An 18023-nucleotide genomic window follows, 5' to 3' on the forward strand; every position below is an offset into this window, starting at 1 on the left:
AGTGTAGAGGGATGCTTGAAACTGGGGCAGGATGGAACCAGAGAGAAGAATTTGATTTCCAAGTGAGGTCTGGAAAATACCTGCATCAGAATCATCTTGGGTGCTTGTTAAAAATAGGGATTCTTGGGCTTCACTCCATACCTAACATAGTAGTATTTGTGCAGGACTTTACCATGGAGTAAGCAATTTTACCATGCACCCCAGGGGATGCTGAAACATAGAGATCTGTTAAGTTATGACTCGTGTTAGCCCTGCATGTTAGAATCACCAAGTGAGCTAGTAAAGTATCCTGATGTTTGGCTACACCATTTGAACTAATTAAATCAACATGTCTGGAGGTGAATTCTGAGCTTTAATTTTTTTTTTAATGTTCACTGGTGATTGGAACATTCAGCTGAAGTTGAAATCCACTGAGCCAGAAGTTTGTTGGACCAAGCCAGCCATGGGGTAGTGATCATTTGCATAGAGTTATGGTACTAACAGTGGGCAAGGGATGGGTAGAAAAGGCATTTGGGAAATAATGGCCAAAGTAATTCCACCTTCTGGCTATAAAATATTATTATTTGATGTATTATCTAGGATTTAGTTACTCTTTTAAACATTTTGCTTTAATGTTGCATTAAAAAAATGAAAGTGGTTTACCTTGGCAGGAGCGAAGTATCAACTATCGATAGTATTCCCATTCATAGTTATTTTTGTCCTTGATTATCTTTTGATTTTATTTCATGCCAATTTCAGTACCTGAACTTCAATGTGACTTTGAAACTGGAATTTGTAACTGGGAACAAGATACAGAAGATGATTTTGATTGGACCTGGAACCAGGGTCCAACGTCAACACTTAATACAGGGCCGATGAAGGATAATACTTTGGGCACAGCTAAAGGACACTATCTCTACATAGAATCTTCTGAACCACAGGTTTTCCAACACCGAGCTGCTTTACTCAGCCCGATCATCAATGCCACTGATGTAGTGGGCTGCACCTTCCGCTTTTATTACCACATGTTTGGAAAGCACATTTACAAGCTGGCCATCTACCAGCGAATCTGGAACAACACAAGAGGACAGCTGCTATGGGAAATATTTGGGGATCAAGGCAACATTTGGATAAGGAAACACCTCAACATTTTCAGCAGGAGGCCTTTTCAGGTATGGATAATGGGCTTCACAAGCTGTATTGGAAATGAGTCAGGATGTCTAAGGAATATGAAAGATCACTATATTCTTGAATTAAAAGTAAGTGAAATTTGATCAGTTACTTTGACACATATTTGTCATGTAATGAAGAGTGTACCAAAGCTCGTTAGGTTGCTTTCCTCCTTGAATACCCACAATAATGTGTGATTGAAGTCTCTAAAGCTGGACACATGGCATTGGACACAGCTGCAGGTTCCTCCAGTTTTAAGTAATTGTTGTGCTGAAATGAAAAACTTGGAGGAAAAGAGTTTCACACAATCTTTTGTCTTCTCCAAAAGGTTCAGACTCTCAAATTCGTTATTTTGAATCTATCATTTGACTTTTTCACATTTTCGTAGGTAAGCAAAAAACATCCAGGAAGAGTGCAGGCTTTGTTGGAAAAGCTATTCTGGGGCAGAACCAGAGTCTGAAACTAGGTTTCGTACTCCTGGTGGAATATTCTTTACTCTAAATCTTACCTACCTACTCCTGAAAGTCAGACTTGCAATAGAAAGTTCAAATGCTTATGTGGCTTTTACAGTTTTGTGAAGGACGTTTGCATATATTATCTGTTTGATTCAGCAATTCCTTGAAGTGGGTAAGTCAGAGATCCTTTTTGCCAATTTTATAGATATAAAGGAAAAAACTCAGGTTGTTGTTTATCCCTGGCCAAATAGATGGTAAGCAGGAAAACAAGGACTTGGACGAGAACCCACGAGTGTCTAGTTAATTCATGTTCTTTCTGCTTCCAATATATCATACAGCCTGTAACATGTAGGAGCGTTGAAGATTGTTTTCTCCTTTTGGCCAAATAGATCTACATATGATATATTGGAAGAAACTTCTTACTTTTACTGGCTAAACTTTTTTTTTTTTTTTTTTGCATTACCCTAATTGAAAGCACTGTCTTTATCTGAATGTCTCGAGTTAACAGTTTTGTAGCCAAGAACTTAGCTCCAGGCCAGCTGGTACGTCAGTGCCATCATAGATGTACATTGTACGTGCTCAGTAGAGAACACATTGGGATTGGTGATTTGTCCAGATAGACATAAGCGGAAATCATGAGAACTAATCTGCCATGTGTAGAGTGATATCTTGCAGTTCAGCCACAATGGTAAGATGCATGTAATCGTGTGAAATGAAACTGAAGAGGGATCTTTGACTTTTATTTAATAATGGCTTATCCACTTCAAATTAATTCTTCGTCTAATCAGGTCAATTGTAATTTGGGCTTAACTAGTATTTAATGGATAAACTCTACTTATGATATTTAGTCAAGCATTGGTTTCCAGAAGAAAATCAGCTTGACACGGGAGTCAGTTGACCATGGAACTAACCAAAGAATCCTTTGGTTGTGAATCTAAAACATAAATATTGAGGTTTGAAACCCATCCTGGCTTACACAGAATGCTCTGATTTTATCCAAGGGTTCTTTTTTTTTTTTTTTTTTTTTAACGGTACGCGGGCCTCTCACTGTTGTGGCCTCTCCCGTTGCGGAGCACAGGTTCCGGACGCACAGGCTCAGCGGCCATGGCTCACGGGCACAGCCGCTCCGCGGCATGTGGGATCTTTCCGGACCGGGGCACGGACCCGCGGCCCCTGCATCGGCAGGCGGACTCTCAACCACTGTGCCACCGGGGAAGCCCCCAAGGGTTCTTTTTTTTTTAATGAATTTTAGGTATGAAAAGATGAAATCAGAGATTCTGCATGCTGTGTAGATGATCTGTTTAAGATAGTTAAGGACTGGGTCCAATTTAAGCAACAGGATGTGTTTGTTCATTGGGTAATGGATATACATAGCTTCTGTTCCAGTGAGCAAGGGCAGCAACAACCAGCATTTTCATTAACTGTGATGCTGCAGGTGAAATTACCTGGTATCATGCCCAGCAGATAACAGGTACTCATTAAATATTTGTTTAACAGAAAAATTCAAAGATTTTTCAGGATCATTCATTTAAAATGAAACACATAGGATAGGACCAGATTGTACGTGCAGGTATAGGCACTATTGGCTTATTATTGTCAGTGGAAATAACAGCCACTGCTTTTTTTTTTTTTGCGGTGCGCGGGCCTCTCACTGTTGTGGCCTCTCGCGTTGCGGAGCGCAGGCTCCGGATGCGCAGGCTCAGTGGCCATGGCTCACGGGCCTAGCCGCTCCACGGCATGTGGGATCTTCCCGGACTGGGGCACGAACCCGTGTCCCCTGCATCGGCAGGCGGACTCTCAACCACTGCACCACCAGGGAAGCCCCAGCCACTGCTTTTATGTGTGGCATGGCCAGCAAGTCATTGCATATAAAACTTCAGGTCAAACTTCTAATTTTTATTATGAGCTTTATTGAGATATAATTGATATGTTATAAACTATACATATTGAAGGTTTTGAAACCATCACCACAATCAAGATAATTCAAATATAAATGGACTGCATTTCTAAAACTTTCCTGATATCCCTTCGTAATACCTCCTTCTGGCCCTCACTTCCATCCCTGATAACCACTGAACTTCCTCTCAGTCTACGTCAACGTACACTCCCCACACTTTTATACTATAAGTGAAATAGTACAGTATGTACTTTTTTTCTGATGTATTTCATTCAGTGTAATTATTTTGAGATTCATTCTTATTATAGAATATATCAATACTTCATTTTCTGTTGCTGAATAGTATTCCATTATATGGATACAGCACAGCTTCTCCATTTACCTATTGATCAGAATATGGGTTGCTTGTAGTTTGGGCTATTATAAATAAATCTGCTGTGAATATTTGTGTGTAAGTATTTATATGAACATCTGCTTTCATTTCTCTTGGATAAATACCCAGGAGTGGAATGGCTGGATCATATAGAAGGAGTATGTTTAACTTTTTAAGAAACTCTTCCTCTGTTTTTCAAAGTATACCATTTTTTTTAACATCTTTATTAGAGTATAATTGCTTTACAATGGCATGTTAGTTTATGCTTTATAAAAAAGTCAATCAGTTATACATATACATATGTCCCCATATCTCTTCCCTCTTGCATCTCCCTCCCTCCCACCCTCCCTATCCCACCCCTCTAGGTGGTCACAACAAAGTCTACCATTTTTGATTCCCAGCAAAATATGAGAGTTCCAGTTCCTCCACATCCTAGTTAATACTTGTTATTATCAGTCTTCTTAATTTCAACCATTCCAAGTGTACAGTGGTTATCTCATTGGGGTATTGATTGCATTGACCTAAGCATTAATTATGTTGAACGTATTTTCATGTGCTTATTTGCCAAACGAATGTCTAGTTTCAATTGTCTGTTCAAATCTTTTGCCCTCTTTTTAAATTGGGTTTTTTTGTTTTCTTATTATTGACTTGTGAGCTTTTAAAATATTTTCAGGATGCAAACCTTTTATCAGTTATATAAGAATTACAAGTATTTTCTCCTAGTTTGTAGCTTGTCCTTTCATTCTTTTAAGAGATTTTTTTGAAGAGCATATTCTTTTGAAGTTTGGTGAAGTCCAGCTTACCAATATGTTATCCTATGTATCAAGCTTTTGGGTTGTATCTAAGAAAGCTTTAACAAACTCAGAGTCCCCAGAACTTTCTCCTCCTCTCTCTCCTGTCCTTTAGAAACATCAATTACACATGAATTAAGCTGCTCGAAGTTGTCTCACATTAACAAAATGAAGACTAAAAGTTATACAGTCATCTCAATACTTGCAGGTAGAGCATTTGACAAAATTCAGCAATTTTTTTCTTATTAAAAATCTCTCAACAAATTAGGTACAGAAGGAATATACTTCAACATAATAAATATGGTAGGTCCACAGATAACATTAACTCAGTCATGAAAAGCTGAAAGCTTTTCTTCTAAAATCAGAAACAAGACAATGAGAGGCTCACTCTCACCATTTCTATCCAAGGTAGTACTGGAAGTCCTAGCCAGAGCAATTAGGCAATAAAAATGAATTAAATGCATTCAAATCAGGAAGGAAGTAGTAAAACTGTCTGTGTTTTCAGATGACATGATCTTGTATGTAGAAACCTCTAAACACTCCACCAAAGAACTTTTAGAACTAATCAATGAATTTAATATAGTTAGTTGTATGATAGTAAATCAACATACAAAAATTAGTTTCATTTCTGTGCAAACAGTGAATGATCTGAAAACAAAATTAAGAAAACAATCCAATTTACAATATCATCAAAAAGAATAAAATATTTAGGAATAAATTTAACCAAAGAGGTGAAAGATCTGTACACTGAGAACTATAAGACATTATTGAAAGAATTTGTAAGACTAGTAAATTGATAGATGTCCTATTTTCATGATTTGGAAGCATTAATATTGTTAAAGTATTCATACTACCCAAAGAGATCTATAGATTCAGTGCAATCTCTCTTGACATTCATTTTTTTATGGAATTAGGAAAACAATCCTAAAATTTGTACAGAATCCCAAAAGACCCTGAATAGTCAAAGCAATCTTCAGAAAGAGGAACAAAGCTGGAGTCATCACTGTTCCTGATTTGAAACTGTAGTACACAGTACTTATATTCAAAACATTTTGTTTCTGGCATAAAAACATACACATAGAGAACCCAGAATAGAGAACCTAGAAGTGGACCCAAACATATAGTCAACTAATCTTTTTTAAGGGTTCCAAGAATACATGGGGAAAGGATAGTCTCTCTTTAGTAAATGGTACTGGGAAACCTGAAAAATATATTATCTTGAATGTTTTGATTTTCAAATTCAATATGTAACAACTCAAAGATTAATAATTCCAGTGATTCCTTGGGTAAACTGTTTTTCCAATAAGATCACAATTTAGTAAACTAATAATTTTGACTCGCCAAATGCTACCCTGGTGGTCTGAAAAATGTGTTTATTTATGTGCCATGGAGAATGATAGATTGATTCCAAAAGGCTAATTTTCAAAATATATGAATGTTGTGAAATTGTACCTATTTTCCCTATGTGTTTCCTAAATATATTTTAGAGGACACTTCCAGATTTTCATAATACAGAAAAAAAAATTATGCTGTAATAGCCTTATGTAGGAGAATAATGGCATGGAAGCTACCTAAATGTCCATCGACAGATGAATGAATAAAGAAGATGGGATATATATATATATATATATATATATATATATATATATATATATATATATATAAAATGGAATATTAGCCATAAAAAAGAATGAAGTAATGCTATTTGCAGCAATATGGATGGACCTAGAAGTTATCATACTAAGTGAAGTAAGCTAGAGGGAGACAAATATATGATACTGCTTATATGTGGTATCTAAAAAAAGAAGATACAAATGAACTTATATACAAAATAGAAATAGACCCACAGACATAGAAAACAAACTTATGGTTACCAAAGGGGAAAGGGGGGTAAATTAGGAATTGGGATTAACATATGCACACTACTATATATAAAATAGATAACTAACAAGGACCTACTGTATAGCACAGGAAACTATACCCAATATTTTATAATAACCTATCAGGGAAAAGAATCTAGAAAAGAATATATATATACATATTTATATGTATAACTGAATTACTTTGCTGTACACCTGAAACTAACACAACATTGCAAATCAGCTATACTTCAATTAAAAAAAAAAAAAAAGACTTCCTTCAGTTTTTTAAAACATTATTTAGAATTTCTTAGAACTCTCTGCTAATTCATTTCCCCAGCATGCAGTTTGGATAGAAGACATCTCTCTTTTTTCTGAGTTTATACCATCATCAGGAAATTTCCATGAAAAATCAATACATCAGAACTTGTTAATAGAGCACCCTGTTTGCAGGGTCATATTCGCATGTCAGCAAGGAAAAATATTTGAGCCATGCTCAGTTGTAGAGGTTGCTGAATGAAACTGAGAAAGAAGGGACACTTTATGACAACTATTTTGAAGAAAACTCAAATGATAGCTTCTAAAGAGGTTTCACCTCTTATGATACTGATCGTACTCCTGCCCTGCTGAAAGGACAATTTCTAACAAAGGGAACACGATGAGATTCTTCATCATTTCTGCTCTTACCTACACATCACATTTTACTGACACTTAAATGAGGGTCTAGGTACATAATGAGAAGTAATGTTTCACACAAATACCTATTATCTGATGTTTTCAGCAGCCTTTATTGGTGGTGCACCATATCAGAATCATAAAATGCTCCATTTTGAATTATTTAACAATAAAATCAGCTCAAGCACTTTCTCAATGAGTATTTGACCGAGTTGTACTCTTGAACCTCCAGTATTAAGAATTTATTACTTCACGGGGTTTTTCCATCCTACCTTTGGACACACTGACAGAAAATATTTTCTTATTCAGAATTGAAATCTGTCTCCCTTTTGCTTTTCTCTTGGAGGATTGAGTTTCTTGGCATGGATTCAGTGTCAGCAGCAGTCACTGATAAGTATTGCAAAAAACCTTGTTTAATGCAACTTATTAATTCTTGGGCACCACAGGAACCAGTATTTACAAGCTTCTGCTTACTTTTTCCTGACATGACCTCGTTTTCTGAAGTATATCTTTGTGTATGAGGTGTAGGCCCTCAGGAGGAGAGGACATGGGCTTTCAAAGAAAATATTCTTTGGCCAGACCTCTTAATGCCACAGAACTTTCTGACTAAATCTGAAAGAATTGTGTAGTGTTCTGGTAACATCTTTCAGTAATAAAGAGATTTTTCCCTGATGGATTTTGTGAAAAGATTTTAGAAATCTTATTCATAATCATAATTTACTTTTTCATATGTGGGATATACCTTTAAATCCTAGGTGATGCATCGTTTTTCAGTACTTCTAGGGGAAATGTTTCATAAGTTATGTTGCAAATAAAATAGGACCATATTAATAATGTTAAGTTGATCCCACTTTTTGGGAAATTATATACAGAAATGCTAAAAGTATAAATTATTTATGCAGCCTCATGTAACATTTTTCTTCCAAGTGTGTAGAGTTTGCTAGAATTTGCCTTGAAAGGTTTTGAATAGAATCTGCTGGCTTGAAGCCTGTGGAAGCAACACTCATAGATCTGTTGCTTACTGAACAGCATACTAAATCTTATTTTACAATCTTAAGTTTCTCATGGGCTATGTTCTTCCACTGAATTCAAACATAACCATAGCTTTGTGTGTCAGCTCTTCAGCACATTCTGATACAAAGTGATGAGCTTGGTTTCTGGTGTGAAGAATGCGTGAGTAGAGAAGGGAAGAAAAGTTTAGGTAAGGAGTATTACAAGAATGCAAGGTTCAGAAAGCAAGTCTAATTTCTTAATAAATCCATTATTTAAATCTTACTCATTATGACTTACGTAATACTAAATGGCATCTAATATTTTTGACCCTCCAAAATTACAGTAGAATATTAATATGGGTCATTAAACATTGGAAATATACTTTATATATATTATTAATATATATTATGGGTCATTTAGAAAGTGATAGAAATTAATACATGCTATAGTAGTATCCAAAATATTTATATAATCCATGCTGAAAAGAAACAGAGAAAGAGAAAGACAGACTTGGGTTGTTGGGTTTAACTTTTTAAAATTGCTGATCGGTTGGTAAAAGAAAAAAAAAGAAAGAGTTAGAAAAATGGTAATTATGAATGTTTTAATTCCAGTGTGTCTTATCCCTTTTCAGTCTATGGCCTATTTGAAACTTTGTGTAACTATGCTTTGGTTTGTTTTTGTCTCTGGTTTGGTTTCTTTTTGTCCCTGGTGTTGCATATATGAGCCATTTGGGTCCTTTCTACTCATGCATACTTCCAATTCCTCCCTTCTGGCTAGAGCAGTAAAATGGAGTGAGAAAACATAGACGCAGTGTGTGTGTGTGTGTGTGTGTGTGTGTGCGCGCGTGTGTGGAGGGGGGGTGTCGCCGTGTCTGATTTTGCAAATTTTGCCGTAGCGAGGCTGTACGGATGAGGGGCTCTGAATGGGGTTGAAATCTCAGTTGTGAGGTTTATTTGCCATTTTGGAATTTGCGCAAAAGTGCTGGCTATGCTAACAGCTGCCATGCTGGTCTCTTTTTGAGAAAGTTTTAAACTACACTTGTGTGAAGCTGCAATATGAGGAAAAGTGCATTCGATTATCAGGGCAGAATTATTTTGCTAAAAACTATTCTCTAGGTAGCATACTGGATATGTGTCTTCTTATTCAGACAGTGTCTGTGTATTAATCCGGATAAACAAAAGCAATAGTTTATTCCCCTCTGATGTGTCGTTCACCCTCTAGGAATAAACTCTATGAAATGTCTTTCAAACGTGTTTTTCTCTGCTGATACAAACTTATTTTAATCATGTGTAACATTTCAAAATTGCCTTTTCTTTGCAACCGTTTTTTTTTAATTTGTTTTTAACAGTATAACATATTGAACCAAATAGTTTTGCTTACTTATATTAATGATGCATGATTTTGGCTTTTATCTTCAGTCAAAAATCAATGTGTCAGCTCTGGCCAAGAAAAAGGTATGGGACCTCTTTGTAGTTCTTTGTCAGGTGATTGCTTTACCTTGATTTATGCCTTTAAACTTTTTCGCATTCAGCAGAAAATATTGTGTCGGTATCTATGAGAGCAAAGCGATATATACCAATTTATGCTCTAAGTGCAGCCTCCTTCCAGAATTGTTTATAGAATGTATCAGCTCACAACAGATTAGGGACGCAATGCCTTCTTCCTTCTTAAACATGTCAGATTGATGATTTTGGTTCAATCCAAATTTTTATATTAAAATTTTTAGTAAAGTGTTCCTTTATTCTAGTGCTGCCCAGAATTTCGGTGTCTGAAAAGAAACTCAGTGTTCTTGGTCTTCGCAAAATTACCCCCTCTTTTATCAGGCCTGCCGTTTCGAACTGCCCTAGGACGTGTACGGAAATTATTTTCAAAGCAGCATTGTCAGCTATGGCCAAACTGAAATCTGATTGTAAACTTTTTTTTTTTTTTTTTGCGGTACACGGGCCTCTCACTGTTGTGGCCTCTCCCGCTGCGGAGCACAGGCTCCGGACGCGCAGGCCCAGTGGCCATGGCTCACGGGCCCAGCCGCTCCGCGGCATGTAGGATCCTCCAGGACCGGGGTACGAACCCGCGTCCCCTGCATCGGCAGGCGGACTCCCAACCACTGCGCCACCAGGGAAGCCCTGATTGTAAACTTTTGAAAGCTAATTTCTTGAAATGGAATTGAAGAAATCACCTTCCAAGGAACTTTTTTTTTTTTTTTTTTACCCAAACACCCATTCTGGTTTGCTTTGTCATGTCATTATTTGTGTTGGAAACACAACATTTCATTGTTACCATCTTGAACTTTTTATTGAACTTAATAATGATTAGGCCCATTTTGTACTTGTGCAGATGGTCTTCTTTACATTTTATGATATAAAGCCTTCTGCCAAGGGGAGAAATAAAAAAAACATGAATAAATGTAATTCTTAAAAACGTTTAAGGTTAAAGATGTTTACTGATCCCTGTACCAGTCTCCAGGAGGATTAAGGGTGGAGAACGAAGATGGAGAAAAATTGTAAAAATGGTGAAAAATAGAAGTCAGTCCCCATAATCCCAAACGTATGATCTATTGGGGAATTCTGTGGAGTTCCTAAAGCCTTTATGCTGAATATCTGACAAAGGACTTTTTTCTTCCCAGTTTCTCTGTGAGTTGCTGTCTATGGAAATTTTATTTGCATTTGGAAACTTTGAAATTTTCGGGACATTTGAGAGGTTTGTAGAGACTATGATATTTGAAATGAGGACTATTCTGGAAAATCTGGAACGTGTGTCCTTGTATAGAAATACATCCTTATCAGGTATAGGCTATTTGCATACTTCTGTGTCTCTGTGCACATATGTATATGGGCAAATGCATATAAATATATTTTCTATTATTAGCAGGATTACTATGGTTTTCATTTGTATGTATCATAACTATGATCATCCTTTTAACTGCAGGGCCCCGTTTATTGCTTCAATCAGTACAGAGCAGTCCTTCACCGACTGTGTTCCTGGCTGTAACTTCATCTTAATTATAACACAGTCAAAAGCAATTAAAATATACTAGGAAGTGTCCAAAAAGCTAGGGGGCACCCAGGCTCTATCTTAGGATAAGGCTGTATTTTTCTTTATCAAATACGTTGTGTAACTACTTGTTTTGACCTCCAGGACTCTATTGCCCCTCCTATGTTGTTGTCCCTGACTTTCAGATCTTTGATTTGGTTACATTTTAAGATTTATTTTTGCTACTTTCTTGGCTTCTCTGCTCTCATAGGTAGTGGCAGCTTCCTCTATAACTCTTGGCATTATCTTTGCTCAGATAACTGCTAATGATCGAGGTAGGTGTATTACGTGTCATTCTATCTAAGTCAACTTTATGCATTTGGAACTACAATTCCTAGTGTTATTCTTACATTGCAAATTATAGTGCTATACTGCTGCCACAATTTATGCGGTGCTGGAGAACTTTACATTGACTTGGAACTACTATTTGGTGTAAAATGAGTTAATTTTAGTTTGCGTTTTCAGTAGCTCAGATTTAAGTGGTATTTTTGGTACAATAAATTTAACTTTTACTTTGTTATAAAGTGAATTCAGGCTATTGAAGAAGATGTAATATGGACTTTAGAGTAAAATTGCTTAAGTTCAAATCCTGGCTCTGTCATTTATTAGCTGTGTAGCCTTAGGAAATCTATGTAACCTCTCTGTGCCACAGTTTCTTCACCTGTAATCAGGTATAATACTAGTACTACCTTGTATAGTTTTTTTGAAGATTACATATATTCATATATACATATATAAGACACTTAGAAAAGAGCTAGGCATACGGTAATTACTCAAATGTTAGCAATAACAACAGCTTTAATGTAATAATAATAAATATGAGTTATTAAGTTTAAAAATAAAGACTGAAGTGTGTCACTGAACTAGAATAACATTATATGATCTTTTTCTCCTTTCTAAATGGTTGAGGAGATAAAAGCCTTTTCCTCTATCTTTGTGCCTAATTCTTCTAAATAAATAAAGGCATTTCTCCCCTCCTGGTAGCCAGCACAGACTACCTGTTCTGTCTCTTATCTTGTAATATAATGATAGAAAGTCAAGGTAAAAACAGTACTGAAATAAGAAGGATAAAATGTAAATAATTCTGATAATTTTCAAAAAAATATTGGCATGATATTCTCAAGATGATGGTGTCCTGTAGAATAAAATTGTTCATGCATAAATTAATTAATTTTCATTAAATAGTTGTTAACAACTGTACAGAAAAGTTTAAGCATTTACATTAAGGTTAGGATCAGGAAATTGAGCTTGATATCTACTATTACTTAATAATACTATGCATATTTAATAATATTAATACTATTTTAACTTTATATTATTAAACATTGTTATGTTTTAAATTTTTATTGGGGTAGAGTTGATGTACAGTGTTGTGTTAGTTTCAGGTGTACAGCAATGTGACTCTGTTACACATATACATATATCCACTGTTTTTAAAATTCTTTCCCTATATAGGCCATTACTAATAAGGACCTACTGTATAGCATAGGGAACTCTACGCAATACTCTGTAACAGATCCAACCTTTATAGTCACTATTCACAAAATCTCCTGACATCCTCCCAGGACTGCTACTGCCCACTGACAGAAGGTCTGCCTGTATTCAGTCCAAAGGTGGTGGCATCTGTGAATGCTGCCAAGGTGTAGGACGCTGAGCATCTTGATCAGTCTGAGTCCTGGGAAGGGGGAGAGAATTAGCTTCTCTTTTTCCCTGACTCCGTATACCTCCATGTTATATTAATAATGATTGCTCTCTAGAGGTTCCTAAACAAAAGAAAACAAAAGCAAAATGTAGCAAAAGGCAAATGTTCAAACAGACTTTGAGTGTTAATATATAGATTTTAATTTAACTTTTCAGTATCTGTCACCGAACAGAATAGATGAGTAGTTTTGATTCACTGGCCATGAATTAGCTCTGTCCACACAAAGTTTCTCAGGACCGAAGTGCTCCTCCCCGAGCTGCTGGGACTGCGGGCAGCTAATGCCTCGCAGCTGATTCTCTCTCTAGAAATTGCATTCAAGAGAGTTGACTTGCCAAGGGGATGCCTCCCCTTGAAGACAGCCCGTATCTGCAGTATGGTCAATGCGGGCCTAAAAGCTCAGTACTCTTGCCTCAATGTAGGACAACTCTGAAGGACTGTCCCAGTTCCTGGGCTCCCCGTTGGGCTGGCTGAGGCCTCTCTTGTGACTGCATCACAGCTCAACTGCTCCCTCCACTCGGTCCTTCCTCCCTGACTCCCCTCCAGCTGTTGGTTCCACGTGAGTTCCCCAGGAAAATTTCTGTACCCAAATCTCTGTCTCATATCTGTTTTAAAGGGAATCTGCCCTGAGACCTATTTCCATGAGTTCTGGCCGTAACCCTAATTAGTCACAGAAGCCCAAAGCCAAATCATGGAGCTTCTCCATTTCTACCAAAGCTTTACCCATGTAGATATAAAACAAAATAATTAACCATGGCTAATATTAACTTAACATTCTATGTGCCAGGTGCTGTGTTTTGTATATTATCTTTTTATAATCTCCCCAAAACACTAAGGGGAGGGTTCTATTCTTTCCTGGAGGAAATAGGATTGTTCAGTAAAATGTAAACATTAGAAGTAGGGTGAAGGACATAAGGGGACTTTTTGTGTTATTTTTGCATCTTTTCTGTAAGTCTAAAATGAAGTCAAAATAAAGGAATTTGAAGACATTGAGTAGTAGAACCGGGTTTTTAAGATTGCAGTGTGGCTCCAGAGTTCAAGTTCTTAAATACTAACATAAATTGCCTTTAAAGCAAAAGTTCTCTTGGACTCAAACCAGAGCAAAGAGACATGATTGTGTGCCTTTTTGCACAGAGTGAAATGGGTGTTTATCCAGACAACAGGTAGCTAAAATATTCTGTTATGGATAAAAGTTTTATATAAATTATCAGTCTAATATTAGCCCTTAGATTATAGTTACCTGAAAAACAGGGATGGATTTCTTGTAATTTTTGCTGTATCAGCCAGAATTAAAAGCACATATGCAAGCATGAAGATGAATTTCAGTGAATACAGTCTTGTCAATATCCAAATGAATGAATATGTGACTCCCACTGTCTTCCCTCTTGCTTTTTCATTGTTATAAGGATGGAGTTAAATGGTTCAGGCAGTCTGCTTGTCCCCCTGCAGTTTTAGTTAGTAGCACCTTATCTTTAACACTTTGTCATCTTTAAGCTGCTGCTTGTTTTTCCTCACAGACCCCAGTTCTGTGAGGATGAAGAAGAATCATTGTGTTCGAATAAGACCATTCTATTAAAAAAAACTCTCCAAGAAACTAAAAGAATTTAGCTAGAAACAAATATTCTTCCTACTTATTGCCAGCATGGTGACCCTTTGTATTTTCATCACGTGTTAGGATGAAAAATTGATTATAGTGAATATGAAGCATAGTCTAATGTAATGAAAAACGAGATTGTAACGAAAAATGAGAATAACTTGAAAGTCAATTTGCTTCAAATTGAAGCTTTGGATTAAAATGAATCAGCTTATATTCCATCATGTTTACAAAGAATTTATCTTATTTTCTTCAATTTGTTCCCTTTTCAGGGATAAAATACCTTTGTCAGAGCTTTTCCTGTTAGATTACCCGATTAGTTATGTTCAATTATTTTGAGATGGTTTTTATATGGAATTTTCTCGTTTTGTTTTTAATAGATATACATATTAGTTATGCTGTTATGCTGAGTTTGATATATTTTGCTGTACATGTAAGACAAATATAATTTCCCAACTTTAATTTTTAAAAATACTGGGGAAACAATGTGTTAAAATGGAAATAACCTCAAACCAGGAATTAAAATACCTGGATTCTAAAGATTAAATTTTCCATTAAGGGACCTAGTGACTTTACGGATGTTACTTAATCTTCTAATTACCTAATTTCTCATCAGAATAATGAAATAATCTATAAGTTGTTTCTAATTATAAAATTCTATAAATTCCACTTTTTCACAATTGACTGAACTCTACAATTCTTCTTGCATGTTATGAGAGTCACAAAAATCCTTCTTAAGAAACTAAAATTTAGTTTTATCATATATTAAAAAAGCTTTCCTAAAACTTTTATTAAGCTACCATGAATTTCAATTATTTTTGAGCCCCTAAAGCGCATTTAAGATCATAGTTTATGTTTTTACTTTCAGATAATTCAAATTCTACTGATAGTAACAGCTCTACTATTGTATATTTTAGAGATGACCATTCGTTCCTCTCTCTCTTTTTTATTATATACTGAAAGTAAATAATGAAATAATTTCCTGATATAAATGGAACATAAACAGCAGAATGAACTTTCGAGCATAATCTCCTTCTGTAAAATTTAACTTTTTTTTCTAAAGTGCTCGTTCATGTCTGTTGATTTATCATTTGTTCACTGATATTAGGCCCTCCGTTGCCTTAGGCCCTGTGCCACTTGGTGTCGATACAGACACAAATAGTAGATGGTCATCGTCCTCATGGAGCATACATTCTAAAGGGGACAAAGTGAGAAACTCAAGCAAATAATTACAATAAAAATGATTTTTTTTAAAAGACATCTGACCTGGGTATGGTGATATCCAGGAAGGTGTTGTATGACTTAGGTCTTACAGTGTCTATAGGCAATAGCCCATGTTGGGGCCGGGGGTCAGGAGTAAGGAGTCACAGGAAACTATGCAGATACACACAGACGAGAAGCAGCATGCTGCTGTGAAGAACCGCTGTGCTGATGTATAATTCATGGTGCATAACGTTTGAGGCAGAGAAAGGTAGACAGAAGCCAGGTCAGGGAATGACTCATTTGTCATGGTCACGAATGAGTACATTGACCTAGAGCTGATGGGCACCACTGAGGTTTTAATCAGTTAAGTGAAACAATCCTAAGTGACTTCTAGATACATCACTCTGTGATGTTTGAAGAACATGTTTGAAGTAGGGCTTACCATTAAAAAACTGATAATAAAATTTAAAGAAAATATATATATATATATATACACAGTTTAGTTTAGGTAGGAGGCAACCGGGGCCTAAGCTAGGAATATAAGCTAGTACAGATGGAATGAAAAGAATTCAAGAAATATTTAGAAAGTAATGCCACTGAGGCTTGCATGTGTGGTGTGAATGATGGGGAGTAATCAAAAGTAATTCATGATTCTGGTGGGAACAACAACAGGAGCCATCTGTTGAAATATAGAACAGAGGGTGAAAGAGAGGGAGTTTTAGGGAGAAAGATGAGTTGTTTAAAGACATTTTAAAACTTTGAGGGATGTCAAAGTAGAAAGGCTCAGCCAGTGGTTGGGGGACAAAAGAAAAACAGTCTGAAGTTTAGGGACGTATGGATTGAAGGGAGGTTTGGGATAATCAATATATCAGTAGTGGTTGAAAATAGAGGATTGGTTCGTCCAGGGAGGGTGTTTAAAGTGGGAAAACCAAAGAGCAGAATTAGGTGACTCATCATTGTACTTAAATAGTACTTAATGTATGGAGATGTTCTTGAAAGATGCACATCTGCATCTCTTATAATACAAAGGAAAAAATTTCCCAGTTCCCACTTAAGGACACCTGGGCACCACTTCTCACTCTCTCAGCCCCACCTTTTATTTTAGCTCCTGCTGTAACAGTTCTGTGCAGGCTTCCACCTCGGGCTTGGACCACTTGGTGCAGGTGTGATAGGACAACACTTGCCTGGGCCTGCCCACAACCCACGGGCTTCTGTCACTTACGAGGTGGGATATTCCTGCAGGTGCAGCCCCGAAGTGTGGGGAAGTTCATGCCCTGGGGGCTCACCCATGACCAGTAGGGGATGAAGCCCTTCCCTCCTCCCAGATTGATGGTTCTTAGACTATTCCATAGAGCTCCTCGAAAGGCCCATTAGCTTGCATCACAGTGATAGCCAAGTTGATAAGTCATCCTTATAAGCAGCCTTGCTTCCTTCCATGTTTCACTCTGCCCCTCATTCTTTCTTCCTGAGTTAACTTCTCAACATATGTCCTTTCAGTATTTAACCTTATATTAGGTAAAATACATTGATATTCTATTTATATCTCCAAAACCTAGACTCCTGCCTCTAAAACCACCAAAAGCACATAAAATGGAAGGTTACTATATAGAAAATCTGGCTTTACAGGTTAAGCTATAATTTTCAAAAATACTTTAAAATCTTATCATGGTTATGCCTTTCCTTTTTGTAAGCTTCACCTAAAAGAAGGGCTCACCCAAGGTTATACCTAAGAGTAGAGTACATAAAATATATTTTGCATTTCAAAAGTTTATCTAAGACTTTTAAAATTGAGAGCATCTACAAATATTCCTAACACAGTTTTTTTCTGGTTTTGGATCTAAATTGAACACACAACTTTTTAACTTTGATAGAAAGGAAATAAGTTTTCGAAAAAAGGCAAGTTCAAAACAGTTTAGCCTAAATTATTCAGGATTAAGTGATTTAAGATATTTTTATATTTTTAAATTATTTACTTAAAAAATGAAAGGCTGTGAAAGGACCTTTCGATTGTTATTGATTCTGACAGTCAAAACAGTTTTAATCTATACCAGGGGTTTGCAGACTTTTCTCGTCAAGAGCAAGGTAGTAAATATTTTAGGCACCATGAGCCATAGAGTTGCTCTACTCAACAGAGTCATGGTAGAATAAAGGCAACTTAGAGACTTAAAAAAAAATTGAGAGAAAAAAAATTGGTATGGCTGTGTTCCAATTGAGAAAACAAACTTTTTTTTTTAAATGAAGCTTCCAATTAAAGAAAAAAAACTTGATGACTTTGTTGAACCCTGATCTTTACAATATGCCACTA

The 18023-nt window shown here is 36.3% G+C and overlaps 1 protein-coding gene across 1 annotated transcript in view; it reads left to right on the top strand.

Annotated features, from left to right (window-relative positions):
- MALRD1 (MAM and LDL receptor class A domain containing 1) overlaps positions 1 to 18023 on the top strand; it is a gene marked incomplete at both ends in the record, with an annotated part of 584975 nt that overhangs the window by 149732 nt on the left and 417220 nt on the right. Inside the window, one exon of the mRNA XM_082854883.1 lies at positions 739 to 1151. Within this exon, the coding sequence (XP_082711009.1) occupies positions 739 to 1151 (413 nt within the window). The remainder of the gene's footprint in view (positions 1 to 738; positions 1152 to 18023) is intronic.

The sequence above is a fragment of the Leucopleurus acutus genome, assembly GCF_964270905.1.
Source record: "Leucopleurus acutus genome assembly, chromosome: 1".
Taxonomy (NCBI): Eukaryota; Metazoa; Chordata; class Mammalia; order Artiodactyla; family Delphinidae; genus Leucopleurus; species Leucopleurus acutus.